Here is a 20,753-nt window from a genome sequence, read left to right as displayed (position 1 = left end):
TCTACCATCACCGTCCCGCAGTGCTCGCCATGGGTGACTAACGTGACGCGTGGTGGGAGAGAGCCCGAGTCACGTTTACCGGCGTGAATGCCGGTGTGTCCTTGGGATGAAAAAGAGGACAAAGCCGGGAGGAGGAAAAATAAATATATCTATCTACCTCACTCCCCGTTTGTTAGGAGCGCTGTTCAGTTTTACTCCTGAAAAATATAAATAGGATGCCTTAGTGTGGAGCGGTCCTGGCGATTATCAGCTTGGCTGGCATCTAAGCCCCTCTAGACAAGTGAAATGAATAGTGGGGAGCTGATGGGGAGCCTGGTGCCCCCTGCCAAGGTCGGCTTTGATTTGTCCATTTACAATGCACTTCAATTTCATCTAGTCATGTGAATACATTACATGAGGCTGATGCAGGTGCAAGTCATCAGGAAGCATAATGTACAAAATGTGGGAAGGAGTAGAGCAGTGCGTGCGAGGCTGCGACAGTAACGCCATTGAAAGGAGAGGACACACTGGTGGCATAAAGTGTGTTTGTTTTGCTAAGAATCCTACTTCTATAGCACATGGTCCATTTCCACTATTGCCATCGCGCGCATAGATAATACTTCCACCTCGTCTATGTTAGCTTATCCAATGTCTGGTCAGAGCTGTTATTCTGCTAAGCCTATCGGGGCAGTTTCTAGCATTAACAGAAAACAAAAAGTGTTACTGTTCAGTTGATCGAACTGTTCAAGTGTGGTAAATAAGAAACCTGTTTCACCGCCAACCTTGTTTTTGATTACTCGATTTTTAAAAAGGTCCCCAGCAGCGACTGAAACATACAAAGCAGCACAATGTCCCAGACAGTCAGCAGACTGAGCTAAGGTTATCATAATTTAGTCAGTGTATCAATCATTTAACCACACCAAAGCAGCTATTAGAGCATTCAGAAAGTATTCAGACGGAAGCCACTCTTCAGTAAAAAGGCGCTTGGAGTTTGCAAAAAGGCACCTAAAGGACTATGAGAAACAAGAGTGAACTCGTTGGCCTGAAAACAAAGCGTCACGTCTGCAGGAAACCTTGCACCATCCCTAAGGTGAAGCATGGTGGTGGCAGCATCATTCTGTGGGGATATTCTTCAGTGGCAGGGACTGGGAGACTAGTCAGGATCAAGGGAAAGACAAACGGGGCAAAGTACAGACAGATCCTTGATGAAAACCTGCTCCAGAGCACTCAGGAGCTTAGACTGGGGTGAAGGTTCACCTTCCATCAGAACAACAACCCTAAGCACACAGCCAAGACAACACAGGAGTGGCTTCAGGACAAGTCTCAACCTCCTTAAGCGGCCCAGCCAGAGCCCAGACTTGAACCCGCTCGAACATCTCTGGAGAGCCCTGAAAATAGCTGTGGAGGGATACTTCCCCATCCAACCTGACAGAGCTTGAGAGGATCTGCAGAGAAGAATGGGAGAAACTCCCCAAATACTGGTGTGCCAAGCTTGTATCGTCGTACCCAAGAAGACTTGAAGCTGTAATCGCTGCTAAAGGTGCTTCAACAAAGTACTGAGTAAAGGGTCTGAATACTTGGGTAAATGTGAGATGACCTTTAAAAAATAAAAATACATTTGTCAAAATTTATTAAAACGTGTTTTTGCATTGTAATTATGGGGTATTGTATGTAGATTGATGAGGGGGGGGGACTAGTTCATTTAAGAATAAGGCTTGTAACGTAACAAACTGTGGAAAAGATCAAGGCGCCTGAATACTTTTCAAATACACTGTAGATATTAGAACATTAAGGACTGAAAATCTCTTCAAATAGAACCTGTCCCTCCCGTCCAATCAATGGGGCATGAGTATACGATCAGTAAACACACTGAAAAAGAACATCCAACTGGTACTTCAGAGTGTTACAGCGGCAATAGTGGGTTTCCGGGACAAAGATTTAGTCTGGTCCTGGACTAAAAAGCTATTTTGATGGAGATTCTCCATTGAGCTTGCTCTTTAGTCCAGGACTAGGCTTAATCTGTGTCTGTGAAACCAGCCCTAAATGTGTTAAGACATCAAATAAAGGATCTAAAAAGTATATTTAAATTATAAAGTTTGGGCTGGAAGGGGCAGGCTTACCCATAGGTAGTAGGTGAACTGCAGGGCAAAGATGGCGATGCCCTCGTTGTCAAAGGAGCCGGCCACAGAGCGGGAGATGTAGCCAGGCACGATGGCGATAAAGCAGGCAGCCAGAAGCCCCGCCCCCTGGTTCCACAGCTCCCGAGTCAGCAGGAAGGTGGAGATGGACGTCAGGCCGCTGAAGACTGGAGCCAGGAAGACGCAGACGTCCCTGATGTGCACCGTCAAGTGCAGCAGGTTCAGCACGTAGTGGATAAGGCCTGCGGTGACCATCAAACCTGGATATACCTGGAGAGAGAAAGAGACGAGCTAGAGGGAGTGGAATGGGAACATTTCTGGCACCTTCATGCAAATGGATGGGGATACCAGTCTTGTCCTGGATATAAAATGCTGACTGCCTTTTAATTAACCCTAACGTACTGTAACTTTACCCGCTGAGCAGTTTGTCGGAACTCCACGGGTCAGGCAGGAGAGTGATGCATCAAGAAAGTGATGGCTTGTTGTGTCCACTTGACATACCACAAGAGTGAGTCAAGTTAATTGAATCTGCTCTGGATTTACACTTGTGGAAAACCAGGTAAGGTGATATTCTCCACTGAAATACTGACTAATTGCCAAATTCAAGGCTGAGGCCTCAAACAGCCAAACCTTAAGGCTCGGTCTATGATGCATAACACTGGTCCTAATTAGGCTTGTGTGAAAGGTTTATGAAGTCTGGGGGGGGGCTGTGTTTCAGCGTGAGTGATGCCTTGAGGTATGCTATGCCATGCATAGAGGAGTCCAGGGTACTTTGGCAAGTCTCTGCCTGCAGTGATTCTCGTTTCTAAATAGCTAGTCATAGCCTAGGAGGGCTAAACTATCAACCAGGGTCTTATTGCACCTCCCTCCCAAATCATCCAACCCAGTCGCCCTGTCCTGAGGATTGAGCCTAGCAACTGCTGAAATAATCACTGTTTGTTTGCCCCCAGAACAGATGCTCGGCTCTCTGTAGTCTTTCCCCCATATTCTTTTGAATGTGTGCCCTTCAGCTTGACAATGTGCCTGGTCCATTTCTTTACAGTAACAAAGGGCGGTTTATTGGCTTGGCAGAGCCCTATTGTTAACGAGCGTCACATTTCTTCAGCCCTCAAATCTCATCTACGACTCTGGAGAGGGAGCGGCTGGCCGATGTCCCCCTTGAGTGGGAGAGAAAAGAGGGATCTGCAGAGACACAGTCACATTAACTGGTATATGCTCGTCCGTCGACTAAAAGGCGTGACCCTTCGTGTCAGCATACGCAATGCACGAGGGCGGTCAGGCTCATCTGCAGCCGTTTGAATACAGCGAGGGGAGAGGAGGAGAGCTAATGGTGGGGAGGGGTAAAGGAGGAAGGGTGCAGGGATGGGTTGCGGCACACGGCTTAGGTCCCTGTTCAGAGATGGGAGAGGTGCTCAAATGTATGCAGATGAGCAACAAAAGGGTTGTGGGGAACACCACTCTGAAGAAATGGCAGTGACACCGTTCAGGTGTTAAAGTAATGCCTGAAAAAAAAAGTCAGGCAACTCTTGGGTGTACTTCACAATCTGCATGGGATGGATTGACTTTGATACAGTCAAGCTGCACTTCAAGAGGTGCTACAGCAACCTATCCCTCAATGTAACCAAGACTAAGGAGATGATTGTGGACTACAGGAAAAGGAGGACCGAGCAAGCCCCCATTCTCATCGACGGGGCTGTAGTGGAGCAGGTTGAGAGCTTCAAGTTCCTTGGTGTCCACATCAATGGTCCAAACACACCAAGACAGTCGTGGAGAGGGTAGCTAGTTTTAAGTTCCTCGGCATACACATCACAGACAAACTGAATTGGTCCACTCACACTGACAGCGTCGTGAAGAAGGCGCAGCAGCGCCTATTCAACCTCAGGAGGCTGAAGAAATTCGGCTTGTCACCAAAAGCACTCACAAACTTCTACAGATGCACAATCGAGAGCATCCTGGCGGGCTGTATCACCGCCTGGTACGGCAACTGCTCCGCCCTCAACCGTAAGGCTCTCCAGAGGGTAGTGAGGACTGCACAACGCATCACCGGGGGCAAACTACCTGCCCTCCAGGACACCTACACCACCCGTTGTTACAGGAAGGCCATAAAGATCATCAAGGACATCAACCACCCGAACCACTGCCTGTTCACCCCGCTATCATCCAGAAGGCGAGGTCAGTACAGGTGCATCAAAGCTGGGACCGAGAGACTGAAAAACAGCTTCTATCTCAAGGCCATCAGACTGTTAAACAGCCACCACTAACACTGAGTGGCTGCTGCCAACACACTGTCATTGACACTGACCCAACTCCAGCCATTTTAATAATGGGAATTGATGGGAAATGATGTAAATATATCACTAGCCACTTTAAACAATGCTACCTTATATAATGTTACTTACCCTACATTATTCATCTCATATGCATATGTATATACTGTACTCTACATCATCGACTGCATCCTTATGTAACACATGTATCACTAGCCACTTTAACTATGCCACTTTGTTTACTTTGTCTACACACTCATCTCATATGTATATACTGTACTCGATACCATCTACTGTATGCTGCTCTGTACCATCACTCATTCATATATCCTTATGTACATGTTCCTCATCCCCTTACACTGTGTATAAGACAGTAGTTTTGGAATTGTTAGTTAGATTACTTGTTGGTTATCACTGCATTGTCGGAACTAGAAGCACAAGCATTTCGCTACACTCGCATTAACATCTGCTAACCATGTGTATGTGACAAATAAAATTTGATTTGATTTTGATTTGAAGAGGGCACGACAAAGCCTATTCCCCCTCAGGAGACTGAAAAGATTTGACATGGGTCCTCAGATCCTCAAAAGGTTCTACAGCTGCAGTTGCATCACTACCTGGTATGGCAACTGCTCGGCCTCCGACCGCAAGGCACTACAGAGGGTAGTGTGTACGGCCCAGTACATCACTGGGGCCAAGACCCCTGCCATCCAGGACCTATATACCAGGCGGTGTCAGAGGAAGGCCCTAAAAATTGTCCGAGACCCCAGCCACCCCAGTCATTTACAATAGCACAGTCATTTACAGTAACACAGCCATCCATAGGGCTGAGACAAATAAACGTTGATTTGATCATTAGATTTACAGTAACACAGCCATCCATAGGGCTGATACAAATAAACGTTGATGTGATCATTAGATTTACAGTAACACAGCCATCCATAGGGCTGAGACAAATAAACGTTGATGTGATCATTAGATTTACAGTAACACAGCCATCCATAGGGCTGATACAAATAAACGTTGATGTGATCATTAGATTTACAGTAACACAGCCATCCATAGGGCTGAGACAAATAAACGTTGATGTGATCATTAGATTTACAGTAACACAGCCATCCATAGGGCTGAGACAAATAAACGTTGATTTGATCATTAGATTTACAGTAACACAGCCATCCATAGGGCTGAGACAAATAAACTTTGATATGATCATTAGATTTACAGTAACACAGCCATCCATAGGGCTGAGACAAATAAACGTTGATTTGATCATTAGATTTACAGTAACACAGCCCTCCATAGGCCTGTGAGACAAATAAACGTTGATTTGATCATTAGATTTACAGTAACGCAGCCATCCATAGGGCTGTGAGACAAATAAACATTGATTTGATCATTAGATTTACAGTAACACAGCCATCCATAGGGCTGTGGCGGTCATGAAATACTGGATGCTGGCCCATGTTGACCCCAATGCTTCCCACAGTTGTGTCAAATTGGCTGGATGTCCTTTGGGTGGTGGACCATTCTTGATACATACGGGGGAAACTGTTGAGCGTGACAAACCCATCTGCGTTGCAGTTATTGACACACTCAAACCGGTGCGCCTGGCACCTACTACCATACCCTGTTCAATGGCACTTTAGTCTTGTCCATTCACCCTCTGAATGGAACACTCACACAATCCATGTCTCACAGCTTTAAAAAAAAACGGTCTCTTCCTCTTCAGCTACACTGATTGAAGAGGGTTTAACAGGTGACATCAATAAGGGATCCTAGCTTTGACCTGGATACACCTGGTCAGTCTATGTCATGGAAATGGTTGCGAGACAGTGCATGCTCATAAGTCCCGTGCCATTATTTTATATTACGTGATTTTATAGGAAGAAGAATATAATTGAATTTAGCTGAATAAAATGGGATGGATATTTTTCCCCATTCTGAAGCGTACATGAAGTGACTAAAGTGTTCATTTGAAACAGGTCCTACATATGCTATATTTAGAGTTCTTTGGCAACTGTAGTTGTGAATGAAACAAACCTTAGAATGTCTTAGAAATCAAAACAGATATGGGCTGCATGATGCCTCTATAGGCTATTGATGATTTGAAAAAAGTCAAACAAAAGCTTGACCTCTGTTCCTTGCCCCAGGCTTGATACGTTCTCATCAAGTTATCATGTTTTCACCCATCGAGACTATTTTCAATTTAAATCACTTCACACACAAACCACTGAGAACCATTGAGCATCTTAAATTTGTGACAGGTGATATTCCTCGCAAGTAGGCCAGTGCTTAATTTGGTAAACGTTGGGGAACCGCTATAGAAACATGCTTTCACTAAATTGTTGACAGCCCCCTCTCTCTCCACGCTCAAGAAAGGGAGGAAGGAGAGAAAGATTGAAACGCAGGGGTGAGATATTCTGTAGCTATAAGGGTAATGTCAGCCTATTAAGAAAATAGAAAAAAATCCCTATTACTAGGCAATTCAAAATGTAATTCACTAGAACATTCTTATTGACAATGATGGCATACCCCGGCCAAACCTGGACGACGCTGGGCCAATTGTGCGCACAATTGATTAGGACTCATCAGCCACGTGGAATTTGAATGCGGTCATCGCTCATGACCGCCGTTAATACGGTCACTGCAACAGCCCTAGTTAGTCATGCATTCCCTATACTCTGTTGACTGTCAGAAACAAAGAGTACGAGCTCATTTGCTTTCACACTACAGTATTCCCACAACTGGCGTGATTTCTGAGACTTCATAGAAGCACTGTTTTCAGAACAGGTGATTTGTTACATTTCGAAGGCTGCCTGACAAAATTCAAAGACCCTTCATACCTTGTAGACTGTGTGTAAGTACCACCAGGACAGCCGAGGGAAACACTTCTCACCTTCTTCATAGTGGAATCATGTGTCGGGGTAGAAAACCATGTAGAAAAACAGAGCTTATTGAGCCAGGTAGCTGACATGCAGCAAAAAAAGGTTAACAGAGGTATCTGCCAGAGGTATTGAGCCTGGATCTACCATCAGTTTGCATTTATTTGCATGTTGCTGGGCATCAGACCCACCTGTGGTTTAAACCCTGCTGCACTCTCAGCGCTGACCGGTAACCTGGCACGCTGAGCTTCAGTATGGTTCATTGCCTACACATAGACTTGTTATCCGCAGGTTAGGATGTTCGGATCCCTTGTGCAGGATGACTGAATCCATTGCTGCCAAACAGCAACACCTGCCATCGCTACTAGCCTATGTTCCATAGCTGCAATATCTGCTGCTGCTAAAACGACTGACAATATAGTACTGAGTGCTGACATGTCTGGCTTTCTTAACTGCTCGGGGCTCGTCTCCCACCACCCTGAAGTAAATACACTGTACAGGGCAGGGAACAAAGAGCTGCCAACCTAGGTGGAGAAAGTGATGGAGGTAACAGAGGGAGCCATTTCAAAAGGTTTGCACTACCAAGGCTGGCGAAAACCGTCGCCCCATTAGCTACTGTGCTCACAGTACAGAGAAACATGCCGTGAGCTGGGAGGAAGAGCAGGGTCGTAGTATTCACAGTGCTCAGTGCACAGGTCCAGCCAAAAATACGAGGCTCCGCCGAAGGAGGAGAATGGGAGATAAAGCCTGCAGAACCAGCAGGTAGTAACTCACGGTGAAAAGGGTTGTGATTTCCCAGCATCTGCTCTTGTTGGTAAACACTCATGGGGACCACGGCAGTCATGGGGAATCCGCCAAGTTAACACAGCTCACTGGTTGCTTCCGGAGCGTGACTAAGACCAAAGAGCACTGGGGGAGGCTTATGAAAATGTACGGTCCATGGTGCTTCCTCAGCTAACCACCCACTACAACCACACAGGAAGTGGTCCTGTGTAGCTCAGTTGGTAGAGCATGGCGCTTGTAACGCCAGGGTAGTGGGTTCGATCCCCGGGACCACCCATACGTAGAATGTATGCACACATGACTGTAAGTCGCTTTGGATAAAAGCGTCTGCTAAATGGCATATAAATATATAAAATATAAAGGAAGTCTAGGCCTATATTTATTTATTCGTAATGTGTTCATCCAACAGGCTCGTTTTTCATTGGGATGACTTATGCTTGATCACAGAAGGGAACGTGTTAAACTTACTGTGCCCCCTACGATCCTCCCCAAGGGGTACCACGACCTCTCGTCGAACCAGTTGAGGAACTCGTAAAACCCATTTGTGGTCAGATGATGTGTCGACCTGTAGTTGAACCTGTGGGAAGACGGAGAATATGGCTTTGTTTGGTACAAGGCAAAAATAAAACCGTGGTACACAAAATCAGGTAGCTAATACAAATATCTTAAGATATTGTTGAATGTGCAATCAAGTATGATTTGGAAAGAATAGACTTATTATTCTACAAGAAAGGTGGCCAGTGTTGCTGCACATGCTTTGTATCATTTGAGAGAGAAGGCTTCCCTTCAGCATGCAAAATTTTGCATTGAAGCCAGTAACGCTCCGATCAACTGCAAGTTCAATCACACTCATAATTCTGCAATCTCACAAAGCCTCACTTCTAACAATGTCCCCAGCCAGCACAGGTTCAAGTGACCCAAAAAGAAAAAGGTGTCTTTAGCTAATCAAATAGCTAAAGTAATGCAACCAAAGAGATTTAATGGTTTGGACTGCTATCGAGCCACAAACACTAAGAAAAGCAGACACTAGGAAGACAACTGCCAGAGAAAAAGCAACCATTAAGTACAATTCATTAAGATAAAACATTATCTCGTCGCCTCATTCCGTGTGGTTCCTCTGTGGAATGCCCATATATGCGTAAGCCTGCGTGTTAACATATCCTTGAAAAAGAAGAGTCTACTGCAAGTTTGAAGGACAATTACCAACTTTATCTGACAATACGGAGACATCCCAAACTTCCAACCCGAACAGTCCGCTTGGTTTGCGTGACATCGCCGCTCTGAAATGGCAAACTTTCATTTAATTTTCTTTAAAGATTGTGAAATGTCTGCCAGAAGCCACTCTTGTAAACACTTTGCATACAGATTCACATGTGGCGTCTTGCTTTGCTTAGATTCCATGCTAGGACATGAGTTCGATTAATATCTAAAAATCTTCATATGGCTCAGCGTGAGGCAGTGATGTTACATTTCAAGTGTAAAAAAAAAACTAAGAAACAGTTTATATGTAGGGGACAGTTGACGTAACCAGAGTAATATAACACACTTCATGAGTCAGTTGTGCAATCAATGCGATGCACCTGTGGCTCTGAAATAAGGACATCCATCCCTTGGGACAGACCACGTTGGTCTGCAGAAACAGCCCCAACACTGGTATGTCAGCAACCCCTAAGGACAATAGCAGCATCCTTCCCTAATACTTTGGCTCCATAGCAGATGATTCAGGAGATTCGAGCCAGCCAGGACACGGTCACTGAGCTGCTGGGAGACAAGAAGCTCACACATACATCCCAAAATGGGTGGCAAGCTCATTAAATCACTGCATGGTGATTTTTCTTCTACACAACTCACCTGAAGGATTCGTATCTGCAGGTGGGGAAAGGGGATGGGCAAAATCCTTCGATAAAGTGCTTGGGGGACAAATTCTAGTCAATGACGGTCTTTTCTAGGCTTACGTTATTTTCTATCAGTTTGTACACACGGGAGATTTAAAGTTCTGCCGCTTTTAAAAAGGATTTCTGGTATCAAGGAAAAAGGCTTTGAACAGTGACAAAAGCCAGCGAAGAACAAAGAATTAAAGGATGTAAACAAACACTTGCACTATTCATACGTCTGGTGCACTTACTGTTGCAGTTCACATTCAAGTAGAATATAACACATGCTTTTGTTATGGCTCATCCATTATTCACTGACTGACTTGTCTAATGAGGAGACCAAGCTACTGTTGAGCACAGACAACGCAAACGCAATGCGCACACACCTTATATTGCAGTGCACCTGAAGCTGGCTATTCCACAGAGATGGAACTAGGACGGTTTATCCCCGTGGCTCCTCATGCAGTCAGATCACATTATTGTATAACCTGAGAGTGGACACTTTCACAAGTTTGAGCATGAGCCAGCAAAACCAGTGTTTCTTTCAGACTCTGGAGCATGGAGAGACCAGCCAGGTATAAGAGCTGCCCAGCAAAGAGCACTTGCTTCCACAACCTAACCTCTCATACCCTACACAGGGAAGCTATTGTTCGTCAACTGTCAAAGCACAGAGGCGGAAGTAGAGAGAACCACAGAAAGCACTTATAAAAAACTTCACCCGCTGCCTCACCATATTCACAAAAAAACAAACATTTTCCAATGATCTCATGGACAGCAGAGCAGAGTGTTTTATCCTTGCACTTGTCACTTTGATGGGGCGGATAATGTGGCCTGCCAAGTGCATTAACAATTTAATGCATAACTGCCTAGTCGGTCCCGGCCGACAGAACATCACTGCACCATCAAGTAGTGAGCAGGTGAGCTTCAAGCGACACAAACCCCTGCCGTTTAAATCACGTCTGGCCTCGGGAAGCATGGAAATGAACTAAAATGTGGCTAACGTGTCAACTCTGGAGCAAATTATTCACAGCATCTTATGCATTTGAAATTGGTTGGGGATGCCCCCAGGCATCACAACTCATTTCGATCATGTCCGTTATAGATATGAGTTCTCCATTGTTACAAAGCCCTCATTCAGTGTATAAAACAAAAGGGATTCCTTTGTGGTTCATGAGCCGATAACGTCTTGCACCTTGGTAACCACATAATCAAACGCATCATTGGTTTTCCTGCTCTGCTGTTTGGATAAATGTCCAAATGGACTTTTGTTCCCGGAGTGCACTTGCCACCTTGACTAAGCCTAATTGCCCGCTGTCTTCACACTATGGATAGATTACCTGTAAGTGTTAAGAGTTCAGGGAATTAACCACGCAGTAGTACCAAATATTAAGCTGGGGCTGCCTGAAACACAACAGCTCAATGTTTAACACGGGCGCTTGGTGATTTCGTAGAATTTGCACACGAAAGCCCACACAAGTTGCAAACAAACCAAGAACGCACAGGTTGGGAGCAGACCCATCTGCAGAGTGGTGACCTTTTTAAAAAGCTAGTCACAATAAATAGCCTACATCTGGTTCTGCCTTTAACTTCGGTAAAAGCAAGTAAAAAAAAAAAATGCTTTAACTTCTGCAAATGTATCAGTCAAAGTCAATGTTCTGAGATTCTCTGAGCTTATTGAAATAGTTAAACAAAATAGACTGCTGTGCCTGTGATTACTAGAGCAAACCGTACACCTGGGGTTCAAGGTTGGCCAATCTTCTTGATTGTCTTCAGGTTATCTTGCATGGATTTGTTGATTCCCAACTGTCTGACTTTACACACATATGGCATGTCTTATTGCCATTTCAGATTATTATTTTTTAAATAGAAAAAGTATTGCTAATAAATGCCAAATGAAGTCTATGGGGACCAACTAGCAGCAAATCCATACTGGAGTCGCGACTCCTGCATAAGAGTGAAACGCCTTCAAAAGCAGGTATGGGAGAGAACAAATGCAAGTGTCAACTCTAGAAGAGGAGGTTAGGAGTAATATTCTGAGTTGCCACCTAAATGAAACATTTGAATAACAGGATTACAAATACATACACCAGAACTAGCTTGATAATGGTCACTTATGGGATGTTCCAGTTGGATTACTTGGAGTTGAAGCATTACAGCAGGCTTTAGGAGACCCATGGGAGATTAAGGACCATCAGCCAAGGCTCTACCAGTGGACCCAGTCTTGGCTACTTTCCATATGACTCTATGGCACTCGGGGGGGGGGGGGGGCACCCACTAGGCAGGACTGTGCACACAGAGCCTATTCCCCTTCTCACTACATGCTCATGTGACTTAGGTAGCTAAATTTGATTTTTTAAATAAATAAAATTACACTGGATAAAAGTAAATACAAAATGGTATATCATACACTGCAGTTAAGAAAGAAATGGGAAGTAAGTTCTGCTTTGAAAGTTGAAAAACGTGTAACCCCAGTTGAGAAAATGGCCATTGAATATTTGTTACACCTACTGGAGAGTTCGTCTACATCCATTCATCATCGTTCACACCCTCTTAAGCCTTAGTCCCACCCATCTCTTTAAGGATTCATGTGAGGCCATGTGATAAACTTATACACTGCTCATTTTTTTTAAAGGGAACACATCCTCTGAATGAATGAAATATTCTTATTAAATACTTTTTTCTTTACATAGTTTAATGTGCTGACAATAATCACGCAAAAATTATCAATGGAAATCAAATGTATCAACCCATGGAGGTCTGGATTTGGAGTCACACTCAAAATTCAAGTGGAAAACCACACTACAGGCTGATCAAACTTTGATGTAATGTCCTTAAAACAAGTCAAAATGAGGCTCAGTAGTGTGTGTGGCCTCCACGTGCCTGTACGACCTCCCTACAACGCCTGGGCATGCTCCTGATGAGGTGGCGGATGGTCTCCTGAGGGATCTCCTCCCAGACCTGGACTAAAGCATCCGTCAACTCCTGAACAGTCTGTGGTGCAACGTGGCGTTGGTGGATGGAGCGAGACATGATGTCCCAGATGTGCTAAATTGGATTCAGGCCTGGGGAACGGGCGGGCCAGTCCATAGCATCAATGCCTTCCTCTTGCAGGAACTGCTGTCACACTCCAGCCACATGAGGTCTAGCATTGTCTTGCATTAGGAAGTCTCAGGGCCAACCACACCAGCATATGGTCTCACAAGGCGTCTGAGGATCTCATCTCGGGACCTAATGGCAGTCAGGCTACCTCTGGCGAGCACATAGAGGGCTGTGCGTCCCCCCGAAGAAATGCCACCCCACACCATGACTGACCCACCGCCAAACCGGTCATGCTGGAGGATGTTGCAGGCAGCAGAACGTTCTCCACAGCGTTTCCAGACTCTGTCACGTCTGTCACATGTGCTCAGTGTGAACCTGCTTTCATCTGTGAAGAGCACAGGGCGCCAGTGGCGAATTTGCCAATGTTGGTGTTCTCTGGCAAATGCCAAACGCCCTGCACGGTGTTGGGCTGTAAGCACAACCGCCAACTGTGGACGTCGGGCCCTCATACCACCCTCATGGAGTCTGTTTCTGACCGTTTGCGCACACATGCACATTTGTGGCCTGCTGGATGTCATTTTGCACAAAGGCAGAGGTAGCGGTCCTGCTGCTGGGTTGTTGCCCTCCTACGGCCTTCTCCACGTCTCCTGATGTACTGGCCTGTCTCCTGGTAGCGCCTCCATGCTCTGGACACTACACTGACAGACACAGCAAACCTTCTTGCCACAGCTCGCATTGATGTGCCATCCTGGATGAGCTGCACTACCTGAGTCACTTGTGTGGGTTGTAGACTCCGTCTCATGATACCACTAGAGTGAAAGCACCGCCAGCATTCAAAAGTGACCAAAACATCAGCCAGGAAGCATAGGAACTGAGAAGTGGTCTGTGGTCACCACCTGCAGAACCACTCCTTTATTGGGGCTGTCTTGCTAATTGCCTATAATTTCCACCTGTTGTCTATTCCATTTGCACAACAGCATGTGAAATTTATTGTCAATCAGTGTTGCTTCCTAAGTGGACAGTTTGATTTCACAGAAGTGTGATTGACTTGGAGTTACATTGTGTTTAAGTGTTCCCTTTATTTTTTTGAGCAGTATATCTGCAGTATATCTGTATATCTGGAAAATGTAGCTGGACTCTTACCCGTATACATGGATGAACGCTTCACGGCAGACTGGAACCATTTAACTTCATTTTGTTTGTAGTTGTGTCAAGTACCTCCGGTCCACATTGACCGTGGCTTGTGCAGAAAGTAGCCATTCACTTTGTCCTATTGATTTGTCGATAGAGCCTGCTAAATTCAGAGCATTAATGTTGAGAAAAGTAGCAAAACTTTAATTCTCGATGGCTAACTTTATATCTTTAAAAAACGGCACGGCAGAAAGGACTGTCAACACATACTGAACAGCTCATGTTATAGACAGAAGCATGCTACATGGCAGACCAATCCAAACTCATCGCCACATGTCCATCCATTATGTCAGCCATGGCTAGTGGGAAGGTTCCTCACTTTTTCTATGGCTAAACCAACTAGGCTCGTAATTTAAAAATTGTCTTCATATTTATGGACGGAATACAGGGTAGTTATTAAGGCACATGAAAGTTCACATGTTCCAGAAGGCACAAAAATGCATTTTGATTAAAAAAATTATGTTTAAGTTCAAATGGCTGTACTGTGAAGAAGTGACGTACATTTACATTTACATTTAAGTCATTTAGCAGACGCTCTTATCCAGAGCGACTTACAAATTGGTGCATTCACCTTATGACATCCAGTGGGACAGTCACTTAACAATAGTGCATCTAAAACTTAGGGGGGGGGTGGGGTGAGAGGGATTACTTAACCTATCCTAGGTATTCCTTAAAGAGGTGGGGTTTCAGGTGTCTCCGGAAGGTGGTGATTGACTCCGCTGTCCTGGCGTCGTGAGGGAGTTTGTTCCACCATTGGGGGGGCCAGGGCAGCGAACAGTTTTGACTGGGCTGAGCGGGAGCTGTACTTCCTCAGTGGTAGGGAGGCGAGCAGGCCAGAGGTGGATGAACGCAGTGCCCTTGTTTGGGTGTAGGGCCTGATCAGAGCCTGGAGGTGCTGAGGTGCCGTTCCCCTCACAGCTCCGTAGGCAAGCACCATGGTCTTGTAGCGGATGCGAGCTTCAACTGGAAGCCAGTGGAGAGAACGGAGGAGCGGGGTGACGTGAGAGAACTTGGGAAGGTTGAACACCAGACGGGCTGCGGCGTTCTGGATGAGTTGAAGGGGTTTAATGGCACAGGCAGGGAGCCCAGCCAACAGCGAGTTGCAGTAATCCAGACGGGAGATGACAAGTGCCTGGATTAGGACCTGCGCCGCTTCCTGTGTGAGGCAGGGTCGTACTCTGCGGATGTTGTAGAGCATGAACCTACAGGAACGGGCCACCGCCTTGATGTTAGTTGAGAACGACAGGGTGTTGTCCAGGATCACGCCAAGGTTCTTGGCGCTCTGGGAGGAGGACACAATGGAGTTGTCAACCGTGATGGCGAGATCATGGAACGGGCAGTCCTTCCCCGGGAGGAAGAGCAGCTCCGTCTTGCCGAGGTTCAGCTTGAGGTGGTGATCCGTCATCCACACTGATATGTCTGCCAGACATGCAGAGATGCGATTCGCCACCTGGTCATCAGAAGGGGGAAAGGAGAAGATTAATTGTGTGTCGTCTGCATAGCAATGATAAGAGAGACCATGTGAGGTTATGACAGAGCCAAGTGACTTGGTGTATAGCGAGAATAGGAGAGGGCCAAGAACAGAGCCCTGGGGACACCAGTGGTGAGAGCGCGTGGTGAGGAGACAGATTCTCGCCACGCCACCTGGTAGGAGCGACCTGTCAGGTAGGACGCAATCCAAGCGTGGGCCGCGCCGGAGATGCCCAACTCGGAGAGGGTGGAGAGGAGGATCTGATGGTTCACAGTATCGAAGGCAGCCGATAGATCTAGAAGGATGAGAGCAGAGGAGAGAGAGTTAGCTTTAGCAGTGCGGAGCGCCTCCGTGATACAGAGGAGAGCAGTCTCAGTTGAATGACTAGTCTTGAAACCTGACTGATTTGGATCAAGAAGGTCATTCAGAGAGAGATAGCGGGAGAGCTGGCCAAGGACGGCACGTTCAAGAGTTTTGGAGAGAAAAGAAAGAAGGGATACTGGTCTGTAATTGTTGACATCGGAGGGATCGAGTGTAGGTTTTTTCAGAAGGGGTGCAACTCTCGCTCTCTTGAAGACGGAAGGGACGTAGCCAACGGTCAGGGATGAGTTGATGAGCGAGGTGAGGTAAGGGAGAAGGTCTCCGGAAATGGTCTGGAGAAGAGAGGAGGGGATAGGGTCAAGCGGGCAGGTTGTTGGGCGGCCGGCCGTCACAAGACGCGAGATTTCATCTGGAGAGAGAGGGGAGAAAGAGGTCAGAGCACAGGGTAGGGCAGTGTGAGCAGAACCAGCGATGTCGTTTGACTTAGCAAACGAGGATCGGATGTCGTCGACCTTCTTTTCAAAATGGTTGACGAAGTCATCTGCAGAGAGGGAGGAGGGGGGAGGGGGCGGAGGATTCAGGAGGGAGGAGAAGGTGGCAAAGAGCTTCCTAGGGTTAGAGGCAGATGCTTGGAATTTAGCGTGGTAGAAAGTGGCTTTAGCAGCAGAGACAGAGGAGGAAAATGTAGAGAGGAGGGAGTGAAAGGATGCCAGGTCCGCAGGGAGGCGAGTTTTCCTCCATTTCCGCTCGGCTGCCCGGAGCCCTGTTCTGTGAGCTCGCAATGAGTCATCGAGCCACGGAGCGGGAGGGGAGGACCAAGCCGGCCTGGAGGATAGGGGACATAGAGAGTCAAGGGATGCAGAGAGGGAGGAGAGGAGGGTTGAGGAGGCAGAATCAGGAGATAGGTGGGAGAAGGTTTGAGCGGAGGGAAGAGATGATAGGATGGAAGAGGAGAGAGTAGCGGGGGAGAGAGAGCGAAGGTTGGGACGGCGCGATACCATCCGAGTAGGGGCAGTGTGGGAGGTGTTGGATGAGAGCGAGAGGGAAAAGGATACAAGGCAGTGGTCGGAGACTTGGAGGGGAGTTGCAATGAGGTTAGTGGAAGAACAGCATCTAGTAAAGATGAGGTCGAGCGTATTGCCTGCCTTGTGAGTAGGGGGGAAGGTGAGAAGGTGAGGTCAAAAGAGGAGAGGAGTGGAAAGAAGGAGGCAGAGAGGAAAGAGTCAAAGGTAGACGTGGGGAGGTTAAAGTCGCCCAGAACTGTGAGAGGTGAGCCGTCCTCAGGAAAGGAGCTTATCAAGGCATCAAGCTCATTGATGAACTCTCCGAGGGAACCTGGAGGGCGATAAATGATAAGGATGTTAAGCTTGAAAGGGCTAGTAACTGTGACAGCATGGAATTCAAAGGAGGCGATAGACAGATGGGTAAGGGGAGAAAGAGAGAATGACCACTTGGGAGAGATGAGGATCCCGGTGCCACCACCCCGCTGACCAGACGCTCTCGGGGTGTGCGAGAACACGTGGGCGGACGAAGAGAGAGCAGTAGGAGTAGCAGTGTTGTCTGTGGTGATCCATGTTTCCGTCAGTGCCAAGAAGTCGAGGGACTGGAGGGAGGCATAGGCTGAGATGAACTCTGCCTTGTTGACCGCAGATTGGCAGTTCCAGAGGCTACCGGAGACCTGGAACTCCACGTGGGTCGTGCGCGCTGGGACCACCAGAGTAGGGTGGCCGCTGCCACGCGGTGAGGAGCGTTTGTATGGTCTGTGCAGAGAGGAGAGAACAGGGATAAACAGACACATAGTTGACAGGCTACAGAAGAGGCTACGCTAATGCAAAGGAGATTGGAATGACAAGTGGACTACACGTCTCGAATGTTCAGAAAGTTAAGCTACGTAGCAAGAATCTTATTGACTAAAATGATTAAAATGATACAGTACTGCTGAAGTAGGCCAGCTGGCAGTGGGTGCGTTGTTGACACTACACTAATCAAGTCGTTCCGTTGAGTGTAATAGTTTCTGCAGTGTTGCTATTCGGGGGCTAGCAGGCTAGCTAGCAGTGTTGTTTACGTTACGTTGCGTTAAAAGAACGACAATAGATGGCTAGCGAACCTAGAAAATCGCTCTAGACTACACAATTATCTTTGATACAAAGACGGCTATGTAGCTAGCTAAGTAGCTAGCTACGATCAAACAAATCAAACCGTTGTACTGTAATGAAATGAAGTGAAAATGTGATACAACCTGTGAATGCGACCGGGTAGTTGAGTTCATACGCCTAGTTTCCTGAAACAAGTCACATATGGCGGAAAAGAGTGACACTGGTTTACTATAATACTGCAGTGTCCAACAGAGACAGAACCTGGACGAGAAGACGTTTTGGCGAATGGGCTGTATTCCTATACACACACGACACGGTTAAATTACTGAGCTCCGTGCTCAACGATCCGTCAAGTAATTGCATTTTACAGATGTTTGATGGCAATATTGTGCAGATGCTACAGGAAATTAGTAGATCATTCTGGATTTAAATGTTAACTGTATTACTTACTCACCAGTATACAGGCTTGATGAGGTTCTGTCACCACTGATTTAGTGGTGTTTGCATGAACAAGAGTGGGAAAGAAAACTATAATGCTCATAAGATCAGTATGTGATGGATACCAAATTGAGCTAATGATTCCGCCAAGTCAACCATTTCGGGGATTACGGAATGAGCAATAATTTAAAAAATCTGCATAATTTCAGTGTGTAAACACTTGCTGAAACAGCAAAGAGCTTGTATCTGATAAACCAGCATCCGCGGAACGTCGTTAAATCATAACACCATGAAAGATCTGTCAAATTATGAACCAAACTAATTCATGTCTAACTAAAAATGTCACAATTTTGTACTTTTCAAAACAAGCCAGCTGGCTGTAGTTGTTGGGTAACAATAACAGATGGCTGCCGCTTCAGTTCCTAGGTGGGGCATACTGCCATCATGTCAATAAGCAAGGATCTTAGCAACTGTCTATTCAAATCAACACATGAAAAATGACAAGCTATGTAAAGCCATCTGCAGAGCACAGACATAATTATGATATCCATATTTATTGTTCACGGGCAAGGTGGGAAATTCACTTTTTGGTCTACCAGGCACTGTGACAGGCAGATTTTAAATCTACTCTATTCATACATGTTTTTGTGACCGGCTTCTTTTAACCAAATGTGTTTGGTTAAAAGTGCCTGCCCTGCCACAAAATGCTGAGTGAAAGGGCGTATTTATGATTATAGTTTAGGGCTCTACGCTGCCATGATGCGCTCCTAAGTAGAAATGTCGAAGCACACAAATCTAAGTGAACAATGACTAAAAAGTTTGTAAATAAACGTTTTCGGGAGTGAACCATGCTCAATCATTACGTGAGACAAAAATGTTCCGCTGGCCCTTTAAGGGATGGGCCGTTACACTGACCCTCACTTGTCTGATGAAAAAAAAATGTCAGACTGCGATGTCTTCGTAGTCAAGAAACACAAGTTTCTTTAGTTGCGTTTCGAACCAACTTCTGTGAGCTTTGGATATAAATACATTATTAAAAAGTTACCAAATGCTCTGTGTGACCACTTGGCAACGTGGCTGGTGAAAAATGCATTCTTATCCGTGAATGACAAAGTCTATCTGCATTTGGCGGGTGTTAATTTCCAACCCTGTTCATGGGTACAACGGAATTAAAGCCATTTGAAAAGGCATTGAAACATTTCTGAATCCCAACTCTCAAGTTTGCCAAAATCGTTAGTGCTTCTAAAATTGTCCTTTGAATGCGCTCCCTCAATACCATATTTTCAATAGCTGTTCAATAGCATATAGCCTAGTTCTGCTATATTTGGGCCTAGCCTGGGGAGAGAACAGACTAAAAATAAATACAAATCTGGTTTATTTATTTAATAAAGTCTGGTTTATTTGCTCCAGATTGGCGGAAAGACAAAGAGTAATAAAACAGAGTGTTCCTGTAAAAGAACACTAGGGCTAAGTCTGATAAAAGTCTTCCCTGGATTCTTATCGCTGTAGCCCCAAGGCAAGTAATGAAAGTAATGGACATGTAAGACTGTCTTTTAAAAAGGAAAGGTTTGAAACTAATGATAAACTGAGTGTTTCAAGCCTTGAATGCCGATTGGCTGACAGCCATGGCCGTATACCACGGGTATGACAAAATATTTATTTTTACTGCTCTAATTACGATGGTAACCAGTTTGTAATAGCAATAAGGCAACTTGGGGGTTTGCGACATATGGCCAATATACCACAGCTAAGGGACGTGTCCAGGCACTCCGCGTTGCGTCGTGCTTATGAACAGTCCTTAGCCGTGGTATATTGGCCATATACTACACCCTCTTGGGCCTTATTGCTTAAATAGACACTCTAGATCCCACTGACTTTCAATTCAATTTTACTGCTATATTGACTGCCCAGTTATGCTATTACATTCACTTTAAAATGACCAAATAAGAATGTGAACAGATCACAATTCCTCAAACTCACTCAGAGGCAGACTGACGCTACCATCTGACGCATTCACAAGCGGACTGACTTGAGTCGATCATCAAATCATTTTGTTATCGCTCCCAGACATGTTCAAACTCTCCCTGGCCGAGTCTGTAATACCCATGTTTCAAGCAGACCCCCATAAGTTACCTTGCTGTTTTTGGGCACAGGGGCTGTCTAACTAAATAGCCACGTAGCACTCATATCTGTAGACATGAAATGCTTTGTAAGGCTGGTAGTGGCTCACAACATCATCATCATCCCAGACCCACTCCAAGTCGCATATCG

At 45.8% G+C, this 20,753-nt stretch overlaps 1 protein-coding gene across 2 annotated transcripts in view; it reads right to left on the bottom strand.

Annotated features, from left to right (window-relative positions):
* LOC124012043 (dolichyl-diphosphooligosaccharide--protein glycosyltransferase subunit STT3B-like) overlaps positions 1-20,753 on the bottom strand; it is a 90,735-nt gene that overhangs the window by 29,526 nt on the left and 40,456 nt on the right. For both annotated transcript variants that reach the window (XM_046325408.1, XM_046325406.1), the window contains exons 2-3: positions 8,521-8,629; positions 2,100-2,387 (exon numbers count right to left, since the gene is read on the bottom strand). In XM_046325408.1, coding sequence (XP_046181364.1) covers positions 2,100-2,387; positions 8,521-8,629 — 397 coding nt within the window. The remainder of the gene's footprint in view (positions 1-2,099; positions 2,388-8,520; positions 8,630-20,753) is intronic.

This window comes from Oncorhynchus gorbuscha, linkage group LG24 (assembly GCF_021184085.1).
Source record: "Oncorhynchus gorbuscha isolate QuinsamMale2020 ecotype Even-year linkage group LG24, OgorEven_v1.0, whole genome shotgun sequence".
Classification (NCBI taxonomy): domain Eukaryota; kingdom Metazoa; phylum Chordata; class Actinopteri; order Salmoniformes; family Salmonidae; genus Oncorhynchus; species Oncorhynchus gorbuscha.
Note: the sequence above shows the minus strand (reverse complement) of the source record. Positions and strands in the feature narration are given on the sequence as shown.